The sequence below is a fragment of the Sciurus carolinensis genome, chromosome 3, assembly GCF_902686445.1.
Source record: "Sciurus carolinensis chromosome 3, mSciCar1.2, whole genome shotgun sequence".
Classification (NCBI taxonomy): Eukaryota; Metazoa; Chordata; class Mammalia; order Rodentia; family Sciuridae; genus Sciurus; species Sciurus carolinensis.
The window spans coordinates 144,206,708-144,228,933 of NC_062215.1; the positions used below are offsets into that span (position 1 = coordinate 144,206,708).

General features: G+C 34.2%; 1 protein-coding gene across 1 annotated transcript in view; it reads left to right on the plus strand.

Moving 5' to 3' along the window:
- Positions 1-22,226, plus strand: part of Ccdc150 (coiled-coil domain containing 150) — a 113,917-nt gene that overhangs the window by 54,148 nt on the left and 37,543 nt on the right. The window contains exons 14-15 of the mRNA XM_047546435.1: positions 16,777-16,890; positions 21,823-21,906. Of these exons, the coding sequence (XP_047402391.1) occupies positions 16,777-16,890; positions 21,823-21,906 (198 nt within the window). The remainder of the gene's footprint in view (positions 1-16,776; positions 16,891-21,822; positions 21,907-22,226) is intronic.

The window sequence follows — 22,226 nt, forward strand, 5'->3', positions numbered from 1 at the left end:
TTCATTCATAGGCTTTAGTGATTTTTTTTCTTTTTTCCTTTTTTTTTTTTTATACTGGGAATTGAACCCAAGGGTGCTTTACCACTGGACTATGTCCCCAGCCCTTTTTTATTTTTATTTTGAGACAGGGCCTTGCTAAACTGCTTAGGACTTCATTAAGGTGCTAAGGCTGGTGTTGAACTTGAGATCCTCTAGCCTTAGCCTCCTAAAGTTGCTGGAATGACAGGCATGCGTCATCATGCCCTGCTAATTATTTTGATGTATATTCTTTTAATACCTAATTTGTTGACAGTTTTTAATCATGAAAGGATATTGAAACTTATCAAAAGATTTTTCAGCATCTATTGAGAGGATCATATGGTTTTTGTCTTTCATTTTATTGATACCTTTATCATATTTATTGATTTGTGTATGTGGAACCATCTTTGCATTCTTGGAATGAATTCTACTTGATCATATACAGATCATATATAATCTGTTTTATGTGTTACTGGATTTTGTTTGCTAGTATTTTGGTAAGAAATTTTTGCTTCTATGTTCATTGGGGATTTTGGTGTATAGTTTTCCTTTTTGTTGTTGTTATATCTTTGTCTGGTTTTAATATCAGAGTAATATTTGCCTTGTAAAAAGTGTCTGACAGTGTTACTGCCATTTCCATTTTTTTTTTTCGCAGTAGTTTAAGAAGAGTTGAAATTAGTTCATCTTTAAATGTTTTGTAGAATTCACCAGTAAAACCATCAGGTCCTAGAAATTTTTTAGGATGGGAGCCTTAATTACTGCTTCAATATCATTACTCATTATTGATCTGTTTAGATCTTTGATTTCTCCTTGATTCAACTTTTAGGTTTTCTGAGTCTTTAGCATATAAAATTGTTCATAGTAGTTTCTGTGATCCTTTCTATTTCTGAGGTATCAGTTGTAATGTCTGATTTTTTTGTTTGTTTGTTTTTCTCTTTGCTGGTTAGTCTAGTTAAAGATTTGTCATTTTTGTCTTTTTGAAATACCAACTGTGATTCATTGATTTTTTTTAATTTGTTTCAATTTTATTTATTTCTGCTTATTATTTCTTTATTTCTACTAATTTGGAGTTTGATTTGTTCTTTTCTATGTCCTTGAGGTACACTTAATATTTATTTGAAATCTATTTTTTTGATGCATGCATTTATTTCTATATAATTCTACTCTATTTATGTACTGCTTTTGCTGTATCTCAGATTTTGATGTTTTGCTTTCATTTTTATTTTTAAGACATTTTTGATTTCCCATTTAATTTCATAAATTACATATTGATTGGGCTGGGGAGATAGCTCAGTCAGTAGAGTGCTTGCCTTGCAAGCACAAGGCCCTGGGTTTGATCCCAGCACCACAGAAAAAAAAAAAAAAGAAAGAAAGAAAGAAAGAAAGAATGAATGAATTACATATTGATCATTTAGGAACATATTGTTCAATTTCCAAGTATTTTGTACTTTCCATTATTCTTGTTGACCTGTAAGTTTATTCTGTTATAGTCTAAGGACATAAATGATAGAATTTCAGTTTTTTTTTTTTAATTTATTGAGACTTGATTTGTTGCCTACCATGATCTGTTCTGAGAAATGTTCCATGTATGGACAAGAAAAATATAATATTCTGCTGCTCTTGAATAAAATATTCTGTAAATGTCTCTTAAGCACATTTGCTCTGTAGTATGATTTAATTATAGTGTTTTTAAATTGATTTATCCGTCAGGATTAACTGTCCATTGAGGACTGTATGGCACTGAAGTCTCTTTTATTGTATTGGAACCTGTCACTCCCTTTATATATAATATTTGTTTTATATTTGTATATTTGGGAAGTCTAGTGTTGGCTGTATATATATTTATATTTGCCTTAACTTATTGATGAATTATTTTATGAATACGTAATGAACTATATAATTTTTATAGTTTTTGATTGAAAATCTGCTTCATCCTGCTCACTTTTGGTTTTCATTTGCATACTATATTTTTTCCTTTTACTCTCACAGTATGTATATTTACCAATGAAGTGAGTTTATTGTAGGCATCATATAGTTGGATCTTATTTTTTGTTTGATCCATTCAGCAAATCTGTCTTTTAATTCATTTATATTCAAGGTTATTTTTATGGTTTCAATCTTAAATGTCCTCCCAAAGCTCATGTGTAGAAAGCTTGGTACCAAGCTAATGGTGCTATTGGGAGGTAGTGGAAACTACAGGAAACTGGCCTTGTTAGAGGAAGCAGGTCACTGGGAGTATGCCTTTTAAAAGTGTATTTTTTCCGTCATGCATGCTTTGCATGTGTTCTTTCTCTTTCTTTCACTCCCCCTTCTCTTCCACGCTGAGGTGAGCTGTCATGAAGTGAGCAGCTTTGCTTTGCCATTCCATCCCTGCTGTGATGTTCTTCCTCACTACAGCCCCAGAATCAGCAGAATCAAGAAGTCAGAAACTGAACCTCTGAAACAATGAGCCAAAACAAATCTTTGTCTAGGTTGCTATTATTGGGTATTTGGTCACAGCAACTGTGATTAACACGGTTATTAACAGGTTCAAGTTCCCTTCTGTCATTTTTTTTGTTGTTGTTTTATATATTCTGTGTTCCTTTTTACCTCTCTTATTATTTATCTTTGTAATTTGGTATTTTCTTGCCATGGTGAAGTTTGATTCTCTTCTCTTTTTCATGTATCTGTTCTTTTAGTGTGTTTTATACACTTGTGTGTTTTCATGATGGTGGTTATTGTTCTTTTGTTTCTAGTATAGGACTACTTTAAGCTGTTCTCATAGAGCTGGTCTGGTGGTGAATTCCCTCAGTTTCTGCTTATCTGGGAAAGACTATTTCTTCTTCACTTCTAAAGGGGAGTTTTTCTGTGTATAGGGTTCTTGGTTGGCAGGGCTTTTTCTTTCAGGATTATGAATATATCATCTCATTCTGTTCTGGTTTGTGAGATTTCAGCTGAGAAATCTGCTGTTAGTCTAATAGACATTCTCTTATATGTGATTAGATGCTTTTCTCTTGCTATTCTTAAAATTCCATATTTTACCACATAATCATCACAGATTTTATGACAGAATTTTTTGCACAAAAGCGGGACGCACCCATTATGAAGAGCTTTATAAAAAGTCATGCTATTACGTTAAAATAATGTATTTCTAAATGATCTTTGGTGTGAGATTAGGATATGTGGAATACTTGTGAACATACATCAAAATCGAATAGTCCAAATTGATGCACTTAATTTCTTCATGGTAGTTTAGTGAACATTTTTCTGGTATGAAAAAAGAGTAACATAGTTGTTATTGATCTGTGCATTATAGTTAAAATACTGCACTTGAAAAAAATTACAATATTGCAAAATCTGAACTCACAAAATCTGTGTCTGGAGATTGTGCGCTGCTGTCATTTGTTTTGTGTGCTACTGTCATTGTTTCATCATCTGATACTGTTCTCAGCACCACTCATATAATGGGTGCTCCCTATTAGTGTTGTGTATTCTACACAAAGCATGCAAGCTGACTTTTAGAAATACATTGACCATGTGCGTGTAATGAGAATCATAGGCTCATAGGTTACGATGCATGAGAAGACAAGTACATCCATATGCCTCTGGTGAATACCATGCTGCTCTGTGAATCCAGTGAACTCAAAAGACCTTTCTTGAAGTTCAGATTTTTTTTTTTGTTCTGTTTACCTTTTAAGCAGCATGATGAATAGAATTATGCCTTGTGATGATTACACAATGAGATAATGAACCAATATTTGGTCCGGAAAAGCAGAGTGACAATTATGTGGTAAAATTTGATTCTGTCTTGGACTTTTGACATTTTGACTACAATATTCCTTGATGAAGATCTCTTTTAGATGAATGTAGTTGGGGACCTTCAAGCTTCTTGCTTCTGGATTCATATCTATTTGAATACTTGGGAAGTGTTTACCATTATTTAAAAAAAATTTTTATTTTTTATTTTTAGTTCACATGGCAGCAGAATGTATTTTGACATATTTTATGTACGTGGAATATAACTTCCCATTCTTATGGTTGTGCATGTTGTGAAGTTACACTGATCATGAATTCACATATGAACATAGGAAAGTTACGTCTGATTCATCCTACTGTCTTTCCTATTCCCATCCCTTCTCCCTTCCCTTCATTACCCTTTGTCTAATTCAATGAACTTCTATTCTTCCCTCCCCCTGCACCTATTGTGAGTCAGCATTCACATATCAGAGAGAAAATCCAGGTTTGGGGGATGGGCTTATTTTACTTAGCATGATAGTCTTCAGTTCCATCAATTTACTGAAAAATGCCATCATTCCATTCTTCTTTACAACTAAATAATGTTTTCACCTAAATAAAAACCAGGTTTTTATTTACTCCTTTTTAAAATCAATCCTTCCTTCCTTCCTTCCTCCCTCCCTCCCTCCCTCCCTCCCTTCCTTCCTTCCTTCCTTCCTTCCTTCCCTTTCTTTCTGTCTTACTGAGTTAATTCAAAAGACCTTTCCTAAAGTTTAGAAATTCTTTGTTCTGTTTGTTTTGTTGTGAAAGTTCTTTGTTGTGGATTTCTGGTTGGTTCTTTTTCATGATTTCTTTCGTTAATTTCTTACTCATATCCTGACTTTTTTTTTTTTTTTCTTACTAGGGATCAAACCCAAGGATGCCCTATTACTCAGCTATATTCCCAGCCCTTTTTATTTATTTTTTATTTGGAGACAGGGTGTCACTAAGTTGCCATGGCTGACCTCAAATTGAGATCCTCTGGTCTGGCATCACCTCCTGAGTCACTGAGATTACAGGCATGTACCTAAGTTGTTTTCTCATTTCTTTGTTTTAACTGTCTGTGATCTCGTACATCTTACTCATTTTCCCAGAATTATTATCTTAAATTCTTTTTCAGGTATTTTGCATATTTTCTTCAAATAGGCATCTGTCTCTAGAGAACTATTGTGTTCCTTTGGAAGCGTCGTATTTCCTTTCATGCTTTTTATGTCCTTACATTGATGTTTTTGTACCTAGTGAACCAGTCATCTTTCCAGTTTTCTGGAATACCTTTTGTAGGCAAAATTTTTCATTTAGATGGGACGTAGGATGTGAGTTGGGTAGGCTTTTGGACTGTAGTTATAGGTGAGCTCAAAAGTAGCCTCAATGTGACTTTTTATTCTGTTTAGATATATATGACAGTAGAGTGCATTTTGACATACATACCTGGTATATAACTTCCCATTCTGGTGGTTGCACATGATGTGACTGCCATGTTTTCATATATGAACATATGAAAGTTATGTCCGATTCATTCTACTGTCTTTCCTACTCCCATTCCCCTCCCTTTCCTTTATTCCTCTTTGTCTAATTCAGTGAACTATTCCCCTTGCTCCCACCTTTTCATGTGTTAGCTGCCACATATCATCAAGAGAACATGCAACCTTTGGTTTTTTGGGTTTGGCTTATTTCACGTAGCATGGTATTCTCCAGTTCCATCCATTTACTAACAAGTACCATAATATCATTCTTCTTTATGGCTTAGTAATATTCTGTTGTGTATATATACCACATTTTTTTCATCCATTCATCTGTTGAAGGGTTGGTTTCATAGGTTAGCTATTGTGAATTAAGCTTCAATAAACATTGATGTGGCTACATCACTTTAATATGCTGATTTATTTTTAATTAAATTTTTTATTTTTTAAATTTCTGATTAGTTATATGACAGAATGCATTTAGACATATTGTACACAAATGAAGCACAATTTCACCTTCCTCTGGCTGAATACAGTACAGTCACATTGGTAGTATATTCATACATGTTTATAGGATAATAATGTTCATCTCATTCCATCATCCTTCCAATCCTCTTGCCCTCACCCCTTCTTCACTCCTCTCTGCACAATCCAAAGTCCCTTCACCACCACCCCCAATTAGGGATCAATACCTGCTTATCAAAGAAAACATTCAGCCTTTGTTATTTGGGTTTGGCTATTGTAACTTAGCATGATATTCTCCATCTCCATCCATTTACCAGCAAATGTCATAGTTTAATTCTTCTTTAAGGCTGAGTAATATTACATTGTGTATATGTACCACATTTTCTTTATCCATTCATCTGTTGAGGGGCACTTAGGTTGGTTCCATAGCTTAGCTATTGTGAACTGAGCTGCTATAAATACTAATGTGACTGCATCACTGTAGTGTGCTGATTTTAAGACCTTTGGGTATAAACCAAGGAGTGGGATAACTGGGTCAAATGGTGGTCCCATTCCAAGTTTTTTGAGGAATTCCCACACTTCTTTCCATAATGGTTACACCAATTTGCACTCCCACCAGCAATGTAAGAGTGTACTTTTTTCCCCCTGTCCTTGCCAATACTTATTGTTGCTTGTATTCTTGATAATTGCCATTCTGACTGGAGTGAGTTGAAATCTTAGAGTAGTTTTGATTTGCATTTCTGTAATTGCAAGAGATGATGAACATTTTTTCATGTTTGTTGATTGATTGTCTTTCTTCTTCTGTGAAGTATCTGTTCAGTTCCTTAGCCCATTTATTGGTTGAATTATTTGCTTTCTGCTGTTAAGTTTTTTGAGTTCTTTATATATCCTGGAATTAGTGCTCTATCTGAGGTACATATGGTAAAGATTTTTCTCCCATTCTCTAGACTCTCTCTTCACGTTTTTGATTGTTTCCTTTGGTCAGAAGAAGCTTTTTTAGTTTGAATTCATTCCATTTATTGATTCTTGATTTTACTTCTTGTGCTTTAGGAGTCTTGTTAAGGGAGTCAGGTCCTAAACCAACATGATGAAGATTTGGGCCTACTTTTTCTTCTATTAGATACAGGATCTCTGTTCTAGTTCCTAAGTCTTTGATCCACTTTGAGTTGAGTTTTGTACAGGGTAAGAAATCGAGGTTTAATTTCATTTTGCTACATATAGATATCCAGTTTTCCCAGCACCGCTTGTTGAAGAGGCTATCTCCTTTCTCCAATGTATGTGTATGGTGCCTTTGTCTAGTATGAGATAACCATATTTATGTGGGTTTGTCTCTGTGTCTTCTATTCTGTACCATTGGTCTGTGTGTCTGTTTTGGTGCCAACAATGTGCTGTTTTTGTTACTATTGCTCTGTAGTATAGTTTAATATCTGGTATTGTGATGCTTCCTGCTTCACTTTTCTTGTTAAGGATTGCTTTGTCTATTCTGGGTCTCTTATTTTTCCAAATGAATTTCATGACTGCTTTTTCTTGTTCTATGAAGAGTGTCATTGGGATTTTAATAGGAATTGCATTAAATATGTATAGCGCTTTTGGTAATGTGGCCATATTGACAGTGTTAATTTTGCCTATCCAAAAAACATGGAAGAGTTCCATCTTCTAAGGTCTTCTTCAGTTTCTTTCTTTAGAGTTCTGCAGTTTTCATTGTAGAGGTCTTTTACCCCCTTTTTTGGGATTGATTCCCAAATATTTTATTCTTTTTAAGACTATTGTGAATGGGATAATTTCCCCAATTTTTCTTTCAGCTTTTTCATCATTTGTGTGTAGGAACACAATTGATTTATGGATGTTAATATTATGTCCTGCTACTTTGATGAATTCATTTATGAGTTCTAGTTGCTTTCTAGTGGATTTTTTTGGGTCTTCTAATTGTAGGATTTTCTCATTGGTAAATAGGGATAGTTTGAGTTCTTCTTTTCCTATTGGTATCCCTCTAATTTATTCCTTTTGCCTAATTGCTCTGGCTAGCATTTCAAGCAGTACGTTGAAGAGAAGTGATGAAAGAGGGCATCCTTGTCTTATTCCAGTTTTTAGAAGGAACACTTTCAGTTTTTCTGCATTTACAATGATGTTGGCCTTGGGTTTAGTATAGAGAGTTTTTACAATGTTGAGGTATTTTCCTACTATCCCTAGGATTAGTGTTTTGAACATGAATGGATGCTATATTTTGTCAAATGCTTTTTCTGCATCTATTGAGATAATCATGTGGTTCTTGTCTTTAAATCTATTGATGTGTGAATTACATTTATTGATTTCCATATGTTGAGCCAAACTTGCATCCATGGGAAGAACCCACTTGATTATGATGCACTATCTTTTTAATATTTTTTTAATACTTAATTTTCCAGAATTTTAGTTAGAATTTTTGCATCTATGTTCATGAGAGTTTTGGTCTGAAGTTTTCTTTCTTTGATGTGTCTTTTGCCTGGTTTTGGTATCAGGGTGATACTAACTTCATAGAATGAGTTTGGAAGAGTTCTCTCCTTTTCTATTTCATGGAATAATTTGAGGAGGATAGGTATTCTTCTTTGAAGGTCTGGTAGAACTCAGCTGAGAATCTCTGGTCCTGAGATTTTCTTAGTTCTTAGCTTTTGATGGCATCTTCTATTTCATTGTTTGAAATGATCTATTTAAATTGATTCAGTTTGGATAGGTCATATGTCTATAGAAATTTGTCAATGTCTTCAAGATTTTCTATTTTATTGGAGTATAAATTTTCAAAATAGTTTCTAATTATCCTCTGTATTTCAGTAGTGTTCATGGTGACATTTTTTCATTATGAATTTTATTATTTTTAGTTTTTTGCCTGTTTCTTTTGGTTAGCTTGGCTAAGGGTTTATCAATTCTGGTTTTTCAAAAAAACAATTTTTTTTTTGTTGATTTTTTTTGAAATTTTTTGGTTTCATTTTCATTAATTTTGGCTCAAATTTTAATTGTTTGCTACCTTCTATTGCTTTTAATGTTGATTTCTTTTTTTTTAGAGCTTTGAGCTATAATATTTATAGGTTATTTATTTGGTGACTTTCTATTCTTTTAATGAATGAATTCAGTGCATTGAAATTTTCTCTTAGAAGTGCCTTCATCGTGTCCCAGAGTTTTTGATTCATTGTATCACTCTTCTCATTTATGTTTTTATTTAATCCCTGATTATTTTATGTATCCATTGGTCATTCAATATAGTATTATTTAGTCTCTAGGTGTTAGATAACTTCTATTTTTTTATTTTATCATTAATTCCTAATTTTATTTCATTATAATGTGATAGAATACAAGGTATTATCTCTATTTTTTTTGTATTTGCTAAGAGTTGTTTTGTAGCCTAAGATCCATGGTCTGTTTTAGAGAAGGATCCATGTGCTGTTGAGAAGAAACTGTATTCAGTCTTTGATGGATGAAATATTCTATATATGTCTGTTAAGTCTAAATTATTAATTGTATATTTTAGTTCTATAGTTTCTTTATTCAGTTTTTGTTCAGGGATCTATCCAGTGATAAGAGGGGCATGTTAAATTCACCCAGTATTATTTTGTTGTGGTCTATTTGATTCTTGAAATTGAGAAGGATTTGTTTGATGTATGTAGATGCTCCATTGTTTGGGCCATAAATATTTATAGTTGTTTTGTTTTATTGATTTATAATTCCCTTAAGCAGTATAAAATGACCTTCTTTGTCCCTTCTGATTAACTTTGGCTTGAAGTCCACTTTGTCCGATATGAGGATAGAAACCCCTGCTTGTTCATGAGATCTGTCTGAATGATGTCTTCCCATCCTTTCGCCTTCAGTCTGTGAATGTTCTTGCCCATGAGGTGAGGCTCTTGGAGACAGCATATTGTTGGGTCTTGTTTTTTAATCCAATCTGTTCATCTATCTTTTGATTGATGAGTTTAGGCCATTTACATTCAATGTTATTATTGAGAAATGATTTTTATTCCCTGTCATTTTGGTTTATTTCTGGGTTTTTAATTTGAATTAGTTTCTCCTTTGATTGACTCTCTAGTGTAGTTCCTCCCTTTGCTGGTTTTCACTTTTCATTTTTCTTTTCTTAATGCAGGTTTTTTAGTTGTGAATTCTTTTAACTTTTTTTCATCATGGTTTTTTATTTCATCATCAATTCTGAAGTTTAATTTTGCTGGGGATAGTATTGGTTGGCATCCATTTTCTTTCAGAGCTTGGTATATGTTATTCCAAGACCTCATAGCTTTGAGGTTCTGAGTTTAGAAATCAACTGGGATCCAGATTGGTTTCCTTCTAAATGTGACCTGTTTTTCTCTGGCAGGCTTTAAAATTCTATCCTTATTTTGTATGTTAGGCATTTTCATAATAATGTGCCTTGATGTGGGTCTGTTGTAATCTTGTATATTTAGGATCCTGTATGCCTCCTATATCTGATTTTCCATTTCATTCATTAGGATTGGAAATTTTTCAGACAGTATTTCATTGAGAAGATTGTACATTCCTTTGGTTTGTATCTCTGAGCCTTCATCTGTCCTGATAAATCTTAATTTTGGTCTTTTTAGGTTATCCCATATTTCTTTAAAGTTCTGTTCATGGTCTCTTAACATCTTCTCTCCTCAACTGTATTTTCAAGATTATATATTTTGTCTTCATTGCCTAAAGACAGTGATCTAGTCTGCTAGTGATGTTCAGCTGCAATTGATATCAGTAGTATGTATGAGTGCCACAATAGTCTAGACTTCAGTCATTCTTGAAAGTAGTTGTATGACTATGGAATGGATGTATGCTTATAAAGATATGTGTCCTCAGGCCCCAGAGAGTTGACTACCAATGACACTGAAGTTTATAACAGCAGCTTCTGTAGTTTTAGTGGCACAGGCTGTAGACATAATTGTCCCTAGGTCCCACAGGGCAAGCACAGGTGACACCAAGCGTTGTGGCACTAATAGTCACAGTCCTGGAGCCACAGAATGTGAATAGAACCTTTCTCAAGTTCTTCAGAATGAATGCAGGAGATGTCAGGAACTATGGTATTAGCAGCCACAAATTCTGGAATTATGGGATGGGTTGATATCCTCTTCAAGTCTCCTTGGGTGAGCACACGGGATGCCAGGGTCTGTGGCACCAACAACCATGGACTTGAATTTGGGGGCACAGAGAAGAACTTCCCATGGTCCTGTGCTGCAATCCCAGTTGGCGGGGCTTGTGGCACTTATAGTTACTTTTCTGGAGCTGAGGGTCGAGGATGGGACCTTCTCCAAGTCCTAAAGAAATCCTATGGTCATAAATTGTAGAGAAAACCCTCTCTAGTTTCCATGTGATTATACAGGTGATGTTGGGGCTTGAGTTACTGCTCTCCATAATCTCAGAGGCTCAGGAGGTGGAAGAAAGCCTTCTTAGGTCCCATAGAGCAAATGCAGGTGGTGCCAGGTCTTGGGGCTCTGTTATTTGTGGTCTTGGTGTTAGAGGACACTAATGGGACTGTCCCCAATTCATGTGGAGTGAGTGCTGGTAGATCTGTGACTTGTGGTATTTGTTGCCATGATTCTGGAGCTATAGCGCATGGATGGGACCGCCCCAGGTCCTGTGGGACAGGCACATATAGCGCCAGGGTTTTGTACTAGCTGTCATAGTCCCAAGTTATTAGACTGAGGAAAAGAGTTTCCCAAGTTCTTGGGGGTGAATGTGGGTGGAGCTACAGCTTGTGACTTTGGCAGCCATTGGTTATAAAGCTATGGGACACTGTGGGATCTGTCCTCTGCCCTGGGAGGCACACATCAGCCCAAGAAATTGTCAGGGAACCAGCTACTGGCCTCTAAGACAGAATGTTACCAACTTGAATTCTGGGGGTTTGGGAGGACCCTATATGAAATTCTTTCTTTGGAGCAGAACAGTTGATCTGAGACCAGCCAGCTCCCCAAACTGTGAGGATTGTGAAATTCTCTTGTAGTTAGGACTGTTGGTCTGCTGTTATGATGGTGGTTGCTGGTACTTTTCTGGAAATGTGAGAATCTCCCACACCATCTCTCCCAACTCCCACCCCTGGCCAGGGAGCCCAGGTCAAAGTTGCAATTTACTTTTTCCTTTCCTTAGATTTTCTCTCTGACGCTGTACTGTTTAGGTTCTCATCACTTCCATTCTGATTTCTAGAATTCTCCCTAGTCAGTCCTAGAAATTATTTTTTCCTTTCTTGTCTTGATTCCCTGTGGCAGTTGTTAGCAGGGCACCTCTATTCACCTATCCTGGATCCTTCCAAGGTACCCTTTTCTAGGTTCTTAAAAATTAATTTGGTTATTTCTAGAGTCTGCAATAAAGAATAAGGCTTCTATGAATATTCATATATGCATATATATTCTTATTTCTCTTAAGTAAATATCAAGAGTTAGATTTTGGATTCTTTCAAACTATATGTTTAATACAATAGGAAAATACTCAACTGTCTTTCAAAGGATCTATATAGTCTCACATCCCCACAAGGAATTTATGAGTTCCAGATTCTCTACAACATTCTCACCAATACATGATATTTTCAGTTCACAGATTAATGTATTATCATCTTAATTGTAATTTGTGTTTTTCCAATAACTAATAATAGTATCTTTTCATATGCTTATTTGACATTACAAATTGGAGCATCTATGCAAACAATTTTTAGTTCATTTTTAATTTGTTTTCTTACCGTATTTTCTGAGATTTAACACATATTTTCATATTCTTAAATAAAAACATTCTTACTATTTGTATATATGCAAATTTTTACCAGATATGTCATATTTTCTTTTATGATTTCTTTTGAAGAGTAGCAGTTTTAAATTTGATGAATTATCAATTTTTAAAATTTTATGGACTGTTCTTTAAAAAATTTTTTTTAGTTGTAGATGGACACAATAGTTTTATTTTATTTATGTTTTTAATGTGGTACTGGGACTTGAACCCAGTGCCTCAAACGTACTAGGCCAGTGCTCTGCTACTGAGCCACAACCGTAGCCCTGGAGCATATTTTTTTATATCATATCTAAGAAGCTTTTGCCTGTCCTAAGATGACCAAGATATTATTCATTTTTCTCTAGAAGTCTTAAAGTGTTAGGTTTTATATCCATTTTGGCTTAATTTTTGCATATCATATAAGGTATAGTTCAAGGTTTATTTTAATTTCAGATGGATAGCTCATTGTTCTAGTATCTTTTAAAAATGTATCAGTTGATGGGCATTCAAGTTGTTTCCATTTTTGAGATATTAATAATTCTGTGGACATTCATGTTCAATTTTTCATAACCCATATTTTCAATCATCTTAGGAATATCCTAGGAGTGGAACTGCTAAGTCATGAGGTGACTTTATCATTTTGAGAAATATTTGCCTAATCCAAGGTCATAAAGATTTTAATACTTTTTTTTTTTTTATTTAAAATTTTTTTTTAGTTTTACTTATTACATTTGGGTCTGTGATTTGGGGTTAATTTTATGTATGGTATGGTATGAGAGAGTACATAATTTCACCTCTGGATATTCATTTATCTAGCACCATTCACAGAAAAGATCATTCTTTCTATTGGATTGTCTTGGCTCCCTTGTCAAAATCAATTAATCATAGATGTATGACTTCATTCCTGGACTTCCAGTTTTCTCATATTGTCCTTTCTTATGTCAGTACCATACAGTATCAGTTACTATAGTTTTGTAGGAATTTTAGACATCAAGATATGCAAATCTTCTAATTTCGTTTTTTTCAAGATTGTTTTGGCTGTTCTGATTCCTTGCATTTCCATATCAATTTTAGGATCAGCTTTCCTGTGCCAGGTGTAGTGGAGCATACCTGTAATCCCAGTGATTTGAGAGGCTAAGGCAGGAGGATCACAAATTTGAGACCAGCTTCAGTACCATGGCGAAGGAAGCCCTTAGAAACTTAGCAAGACCCTGTCTCAAAATTAAAAAATGTTGGGGATATATCTCAGTGATAAAGCACCCCTGAGGAGTTCAATCCACAGTTAAAAAAAAAAAAAAAAGGCAGTTGGAATCATTGGTTGTGTAGGTCAATTTGGGAACTATTCCAGTCTTAATACAGTATGTCGTATATTCGTGTATTTTCTAGATCGAAGAAAATACGGGTAGTTTTATTTTTTTCCTTCAAATTTTGCTGCTTTTGTTTCCTTATCTTGTGTAATTGCCTTGGCTAGAACCTCCAGTGCAGTGTTGAATAGAAACGGTTTAAAGCAGACATCCTTGTCTTGTTCCTGATGTTAGGGGAAACTTTTAGCTCATTACTGTTAAATATCATGTTAGCCATATGATTTCTTTTTTTCTAAACGCCCTTTATGAAAATGAGGAAATCCTTTCTATTCTTAGTTCGTTGGGAATTTTTGCCATGAAAGTTTGCTGGATTTTGTCAAATAGTTTTTCTGAGTCCATTGAGATAATCTTGTGGGCTTTTTCTTTTTTTCTGTTACTATGGAATATTAAAGCTTAAGGTTTGGGTCTTAAATGTCCTTGGAAAGTCATTTGCTAAAGGCTTGGTTTCAGCTGACAGCACTGTTGAGATGTGGTGGAAACATTTGAAAATGGGGCCTAGTTGGAGGAAGACAGTCATGGGGTCATGACTGCGAAGGGTTTATTTTGTTCCTAGTCCCTTCCCACCTCTTCTCTGCTTCCTGGCTGCCTCTAAGTGAGCAGCTTTGCTCCACCCATGCTCCCTGCCGTGATGTCCTGCCTTATCACAGACCCAGAAACAATGGAGCCAAGTGAGCATGGATTGAAACCTCTCAAACTATGAGCCAAAATAGATCTTTCCTCCTTAAAGTTGATTTCTGTCAGGTATTTTGTCACAATGACAAAAAATTGATGAATACACTTATATTCATTTTAAATTCTTAGCTTACATTAATGAACCTTAGATAAACTTCATGATGAATAAGGCTGTTTATATCTTGTTGAATTTGGCTTTCTAGAATTTTGTTGAGGTTTTTTTGCCTCTGTATTCATAAGGATTTTGTTCTGTGGCTTTCTTTTCTTTTGTTATGTCTGTGGTTTTGTTTCAAAATAATATTGGCCTCCTAAAATGATTTGATAAGTGCACTTTTCTGTTTTTGTAAGAGTTTATGAGTGGTTGGTGTTAATTCTTCAAGTATTTTGCAGCATTTCTCATTGAAAACCATCTGGTTCTGAGCTTTTCTTTGTGGGGAGATTTTTTTTGTTGTCCTATTTTAAATTATTGCTGATTTAGCATCTTGTAGTTCAGATTTTTCTTTTTCTTTTGCCAGTTTTGATAGATTACATCTTTCTAAGAAATTTTCTATTTCATTTAGGCTGCCTAACTTGTTGGTATGCAATTGTTTGGAATAGTCCTTTATTACTATTATTTTTTTCATTCTGTAGTAATGTCCTTTCTCTTACTGCTAATTTTAGTAATTTGTGTCTTCTCTTTTTCTTCTTTGTTAACCTAGCCAATTGCTTCTGGTTTTATTTACTTATTGTTTTTCTATTCTTTATGCTCTAATCTTTATTATTTGCATCCTTCTGTCTGCTTTAGGTTAACTTGTTCTTTTTTTCTAGATCCTTAAGATAGATTAGGTTATTGATTTGAGAAGTATTCCTTTTTCAAAAATATAGACGTTTATAGCTATCAACTTCCTTCTCTGTACTGCTTTAGCTGCTTACCAGGAATTTTGTTATATTGTTTTCATTTATCTCAAATTATTCTTTAATCCCTTGAGATTTCTTTTTTAACCTTTTGGTTCTTTAGAAATGTGTTTAATTTCCTTGTACATCTGAATTTCCCAGATTTCCCTGTTTTATTGATTTCAGTTTTATTCCATTGTGGTTTGAGAAAATACTTTGCATCATTTCAGTTCTTTTAAATTTATTGAGAGTTACTTTATGAAGACTATTCCATGAGAACTTTTTAAAAAATGTGTCACTCTGCTCTTGTTGGAGGATTTTTCTCTAGAGGTCTTGTTAGATCTATTTGGTTTATAGTGTTAAACAAGTTTTCTATTTCCTCATTGATCTCATTGATCTTCTATCTCGTAGTTTTATCAGTTATTCAAAGTGAGATATTGAAGTTTCCAACTATGTTTAAGTAAGTTATTTCTCCCTTCAACTCTGTCATTTTGGGCTTCATGTATTTTTGGACTCTGTTACTAAATGAATATATTTTATAAGTATCCTGGATGGGAGTATATTTTTTCAATATTACTCATTTCTCTCACCAATTTTTAATCTTAATGTCTAATACTAGTGTAGTCATTTCAGTATTTTTAAATTATTGTTTACATGGTGTGTACTTTCCACTGAGCTACATCCCCAGCTCTCTATTTCTGACCTTCCAATATTAATGCTTTTTATTACTTTTTCTTGCTTTATTGCACCAGCTGTGGCCTCCTTATAATGCTGAATAGAAATAGTGAGAGCAGAGATACTTGCCTTTTTCCCAATCTTGGCAGGGGGAGGTGGTAATCTTTCACCTTTAAGAATGATTAACTGTAGGATTTTTGTAGGTACATTTTATCAGGTAGAAGTGATTGTTTCATTTCTAGTTTGCTAATATTTAAATCATGAATCAGTGTTTAATTTTTTTGAAATGCTTATTCTATATTGAGATGGTCATATGGTTTTTCTTCTATTGACGTGGTGAATTATATTTATAGTGAATATAAAACTAACTTTACCAGGATAAACACTTAGGTCTTATATCCTTTTTGAATATTGCTGGATTCATTTTATTTATATTTCATCAAGGATTTTTGCATCTATATTCATAAACTTGAATTAATCATTAAGCAAATACCAAGTACCACAAGGACTTCCACTTGTAATAAAGGTAAGCTGTATCATTTGGAGTAATCCTCCTACTGAAGACAACTAGTAAAGCAGAAAGAATTGAAAAGAAAAGAAAAACAAATTGTTTAAAATATCAGAGAGCTATCAGACTGACTTATTAAATCTCCACACTTAGAGGCAGGGGAACATTCGCACAAGCTACTTGAACATTCACACAAGTTACAACAGTCATTTTAGAAATAAGATGATATTTATGGGTATGGAATAAATAGTTTCTTTTCTATTTTTCAAAGGAAGACATAAATGCATTAAACCAAAATCTGCAGACATTAGTAGAAGAAAATAAGCACCTGGCAGATCAAATGGCTTCCCTGGAAATTCAGCGAGTCACTTCTGAATACCATGGGGTGGGTATAAAAAGGTCAGTCTAAGTTTAGAAAATAATGACTATTGAGTTTTTTAAAAATCAGAAGTCAGAAGATAGGTTTTCTCTGGTGTGTGTGTGTGTGTGTGTGTGTGTGTGTATTAGTAATATCGTAAGTCCTAAATAACAGGATAAATATGGCAAAGTTAGCTACAGTTTTCAAACAATAGAAGATTTTAAGAAAATAAGAATTTAAGACAGTTACTAAACGACCACCTACACACATGATCTATAATCTAAAAAACACACATATATCTGATGTTTTAAAATATTTTCTCTCTCATAAATCATGCTTGTATTTTCCCCTGTCAATTTCCTCCATTAGGCAATCAGTAATATGTCTGTTTTCTAAAAGATGTTTGATGATGTCAGTTAATTATAAATAAGTGGTAGGATTCTTAAAACATCTCTAAGTAGAGGGAATTTAAAAGAGATGATCATTCTGTTAAGAAGTTAATAATTTTCCTTATAATAATTTTTGTGCTTTTGAATACTTGAAAAGGAATTAGTTGTTGCTTTTATAACATGCAAATCATTTTTGAAAATTTCATAGAAAGCCCTGATGTGAGTCTTATATGAACTAAATTTTAAGACTGTTATAAACTGCTGATTATTTCAACTAAGAAGAATTTATATAAACTAAGTAAATCATTTATATTTTCATGGATTTTAAGCTTAGTTTTTAATTTTGCCTGTGACCTTAAGTATGATCTTTAAGCTCTCAGAGCCTCAGTTTCTTATTCTGTCAAAATGAAGATGATACTATTACTGTGAAGTGGTTTGTGGATTAAGTAAGCTAATACATGTAATGCATGTAGCTGAACCTAATGTGTCTTGAACTGTCCCAGGGTAAAAAGCCTTAAGTGCCTAATGGAGTAACAAGATCCTCAGCTATAATTTCTGGGATGATCTCAGACCAACCTCCCTGACCCAGGATTCAAGGTTCAACAATGTCCTTTGCCTGTTGGCCAGGCTTCAGCTGGGTTTATATAGCTGGGTTTATGGTTTTGGTGCATCTGGAAGACAACATCTCACTGCCTGATTCTTCCCTGACCTCGCTGCCAGTGAGCAGGCCTATGGTCATACCTTACTATTAGTGTTTTTGACAGATTCTGCCAGTGATTTAGTCAAAATTGCTTCTTGCCTGCTGATCACAATTCTTGATTAAGGTTTCCCAGTAATCACTCACACCTCAATTCTGGCTTGCAAAGACAAGAAGTTTCTCTGAATAAGCCAACCCAGAACTGTTTCAATTGGTTTTATGAGTCTGAGGAACAAATTTGAAATTTCGGGATTTATTTTTTTAATTTAGCAATATCATTAAACCTATTGCCATCTAATACTGGCAGTGAATTTTTGTTCCATGAGCATTAAAACTTGAAATTCTTAAGAAGAGGTGTCTTCTTATATAACCCCTTAATGATTTTTGGAGATAACACATTCGAGAGTTTGTTGTTTGTATAACATCACAGACTTGAATTCAGGCAGACCTAGTAGCAACCCATTCAGTTTGGGGGCAAGTTCTTAACCTCTAATGACCTTCAATGCAGAGAAGGTTAGAATAATTACCACACTGAATAGAAACTGACCTCTTTATGCATCTACTTTCACTCTCTTCTAATGCACAAACAGAAGTTACTCACCTTAATATTCCCTTATTTTAGCATAATTCCTAATACATATTAGGAAACATTGATCAAATAAAGTACAGAGATGACAAGGCCAGGCTTATAAGCATTACCCACCATGAGGCCTAACATGCAATATTATCCTTTCTCCATTTTCTCTCACATTTTCTAATATTTGGGTTTTTTTTTTTTTTTCCCCATTTTGGCCATTAGTGATAATGCAATTTAAGTCTATTACCACAGGCAGTTAAGCAGGGAACCACAGTAAGAACAGATCCAAATGTAGGAAAGTTACTATTCCTGAACTCAAGTTGAATGACTGTTCCCCACTTCTCTTTGGGGTTGTAAATATACATTTTTAAATAGTAGCACCTGATAGAAATGTACTTTCCTATGTAAATAGGACTTTAATGATTTGAAAATTAAACAATGAATTTAATGTTTTATTTTTTTAAAGGATAACAGTATACACTTGTACAAGTGTCAAAGTTGGTTCAATCTGCTGGGGCATATGTCATATTTTCACTAAAATTCTTGCTTATGTTCTGCTTATAAAGTACCTTTACCAGGATGCTAATATCTCATTCATTTTGTATATTCTTCCAACATCTTCTATTAATTTTTATAGTTCAAAAAATTATTTTAGAGCTGGGGATGTGACTCTGGTAGAGCACTTGCTTAGCATGCATAAGATTTTAGATTTGATCCCCAGCACCACAGAAAGAAAAAAGTATATATTTTTAGAAAGTGGTTTGTGGCTTACTCTTTTGTGTTAGTCAACTTTCTATCATTATGACAAAATACTTGAGATAATAAACTTAAAGGAGAAAAGATTTATTTTGGTTCACCGTTTTGTAGATTTTAGTCCGCAGTTAGTTGGCTTATTGCTTTTGGGCCTGTAGCAGTCAGTACATCATGGCAGAAGAGTTGCTTACCTCTTCATGACTGGGAAGCAAAAAGAGACAGGAAGGGACCAGAGTCACAGTAATCCTTCAGTGGGCACTCCCCCAGTGACCTAACTTTCCTTCACTAACTCCCACCTCCTAAAGGTTCCACCACCTCCCATTAGTGCCACTAGCTGGTGACCAAGTCTTTAATACATGGACCTTTGGGAAGTATTCCAGATCATCCAAACCATGGCACTGTGGATCCTTGCCAACCTACCTTTCATATCTTAAGATAATTCTTCTATGATTGCTTCCCACTTTTTTAAGGAGTGATATCCTTGTGTTCCTGAATTGAAATGTATATTTTAAACATTGACATTTTTCTTTGTATGCTGTTTCTAAGATGATTCTCCAGTTTCTGTTTTACTCTCTATAGTAACCATCTTTAATATTATATTACCAAGGCTGTTTAAGCAAAGATTAGTCTCAGTTCTACTTTCTACAACTCAGAACCCAATGTGTTCACTCATATAAGTGGTTGCTAATATCCAGTCTCCCATTGATTAAAGTATAGGGTCTATTTAAATAGTTTGTAAACAATAATTTAAGTAAGTGCCTTAGCAACTGGTAACAAGTCTTTTTGTTTGTTATGATATTTAAATAAGTGAACTTGTGTCAAATGTTGTCACATTTTTACTTTATATAGTTTTCACTTATTACATTAGCATTCTCTTCAGTGGCAAAAAGGGGAAATTATTATCTCTAAAGTGTATTTAAAGATTAATGGAATTTCTTTATGCCTTTGCATAAAAGGGAATTTTATTGAGGGGGGAAAAAAGTGCCATTGTTTAAAAAATTCCTGGACATCTTTTACGGGAGATCCAGATCATCTACATTATTAGGGAAAAAAAAATTCTTTCCACATTCCAAGAAGATAAGTGATTTTTGAATGTTCAATATTTGTTATCACAATCAGGGCTGGGGCTGTGGCTCAGTGGTAGAGTGCTCACCTAGCACACATGAGGCCCTGGATTCGATCCTCAGCACCACATAAAAATAAGTAATTAAAGGTATTGTGTCCATCTTAAAAAAGAAATACGCACACACACACACACACACACACACACACACACACACACATATATAAAATATTATAGTGATCATATTGTAGGTTGACTCTAGATCTTGGTTTTTTTTAATATGCTGTATACTTTATAGCACATTGGGAAACCTTAATTTATAGAACTTGAAACTTTTAAATAATTAAGCTTTTATTGTAATTTTATTTTTATAATATTATTGACCTCTCATAACTTATTTGTGGCTGAAGAGTTGGTCAAAATATAATCCTAAACTCTAATGTTTCATTTATGGGAAGATTTTTGGATCATAGTTTCCAAAATAGAAAAACAGTACCATATATCTTCCATAAACAGAATGTTAGTTGTGATTAACTAATTTTATGATATTATTGATAACAGTCTTCGTTTCCCTAAGGTTATTTTGAAACCAAAGGTTGAGTGGTCTAAATGCTTTTAGAAAAATACTTTTTGCCTTAGTGGGAGCAACACATAGTATTTTCTTAAAAATCTTTGAAAAACAGTTATAGCAAGGTGCAGTGGCACACACCTGTAATCCCAGCAAGTGAGGAGACTGAAGCAGGAGAATTACAAATTCTAGGCCAACCTGGGCAACTTAGTGAGACTTTATCTTAAAATAAAAAATAAAAGGGACTGGGAGGGGCTGGGGAGATAGCTCAGTCTGCAGAGTGCTTGAAGCACAAGGCCCTGAGTTCGATCCCCAGCACTGCAAAAAAAAAAAAAAAAAAAGGACTGGGAATATAGCTCAGTGGTAGAGTACCCCTGGTGATAGAGTACCTGCAACTACGGATGTAACGGATGTAACCATACCGTATCTGGCTTGGATCACAGTTAAAAAGAAATAACTGACATAGCAAAATAATAATAATAACAGCAACAACAACAATTACGACAACAGTGTACAAAGAACAACAAACTCTGAAATTCTTAAGGCTCTACACTTTTGTTTTTTTTAATTTTAAAATATTGTTAGTTGTAGATGGACACAATACCTTTATTTTATTTATTTTTATATGGTGCTGAGGATCAAACCAAGGGCCTCACACATGTGAGGCAAGCGCTCCACCGCTGAGCCTCAGTCCTATTCCGGCTCTTCACTTTAATTATCACTCTCCTATTATGTTGCTTGTTAGCGCTGTGACCAAATATCTAGAGAAACACTAAGAAACAGCAGTAAAAAATAAATATGAATCTTGATCTTACTACTATAGAAATAGTAAGGGTACTCATACTTTTTTTAAGGAAAATGATTATTCCTTTCTATGCCAAGAGGTACTGATACCTGTGTTTGCATTATCAGCTTGCTGGGCAGAAAATGGAAACTGTCTTGGGAAAAATTACTGAGAGTAAAAATAAACTGGCCTATGAAAAGGGAAAACTCCAGGTATGAGATTTATTTTCATATTTTATCTGATTTTTAAAGATACTAATTCTCAGACCAAATATTGCTGGATTTTGAGAAGACCTAGCTCTATTTTCTAATTCTGTTGTCTTTGAACATCCCTGTTTTTTGCTTCCTTAATTAATACGCAGGTGACTTCTGTTCACATACCAATCATATAATGCTGAAGCCTAAAATAGTGAAAATCATTATAAATTCTGTGATGATTTGAAGACTTATTGTAGTTATTTTATGCCTCATCACTCATTGAGAATATAGAGATCCTACGCTTTCTTTGTTTTTATAAATTTTTATAAAACATT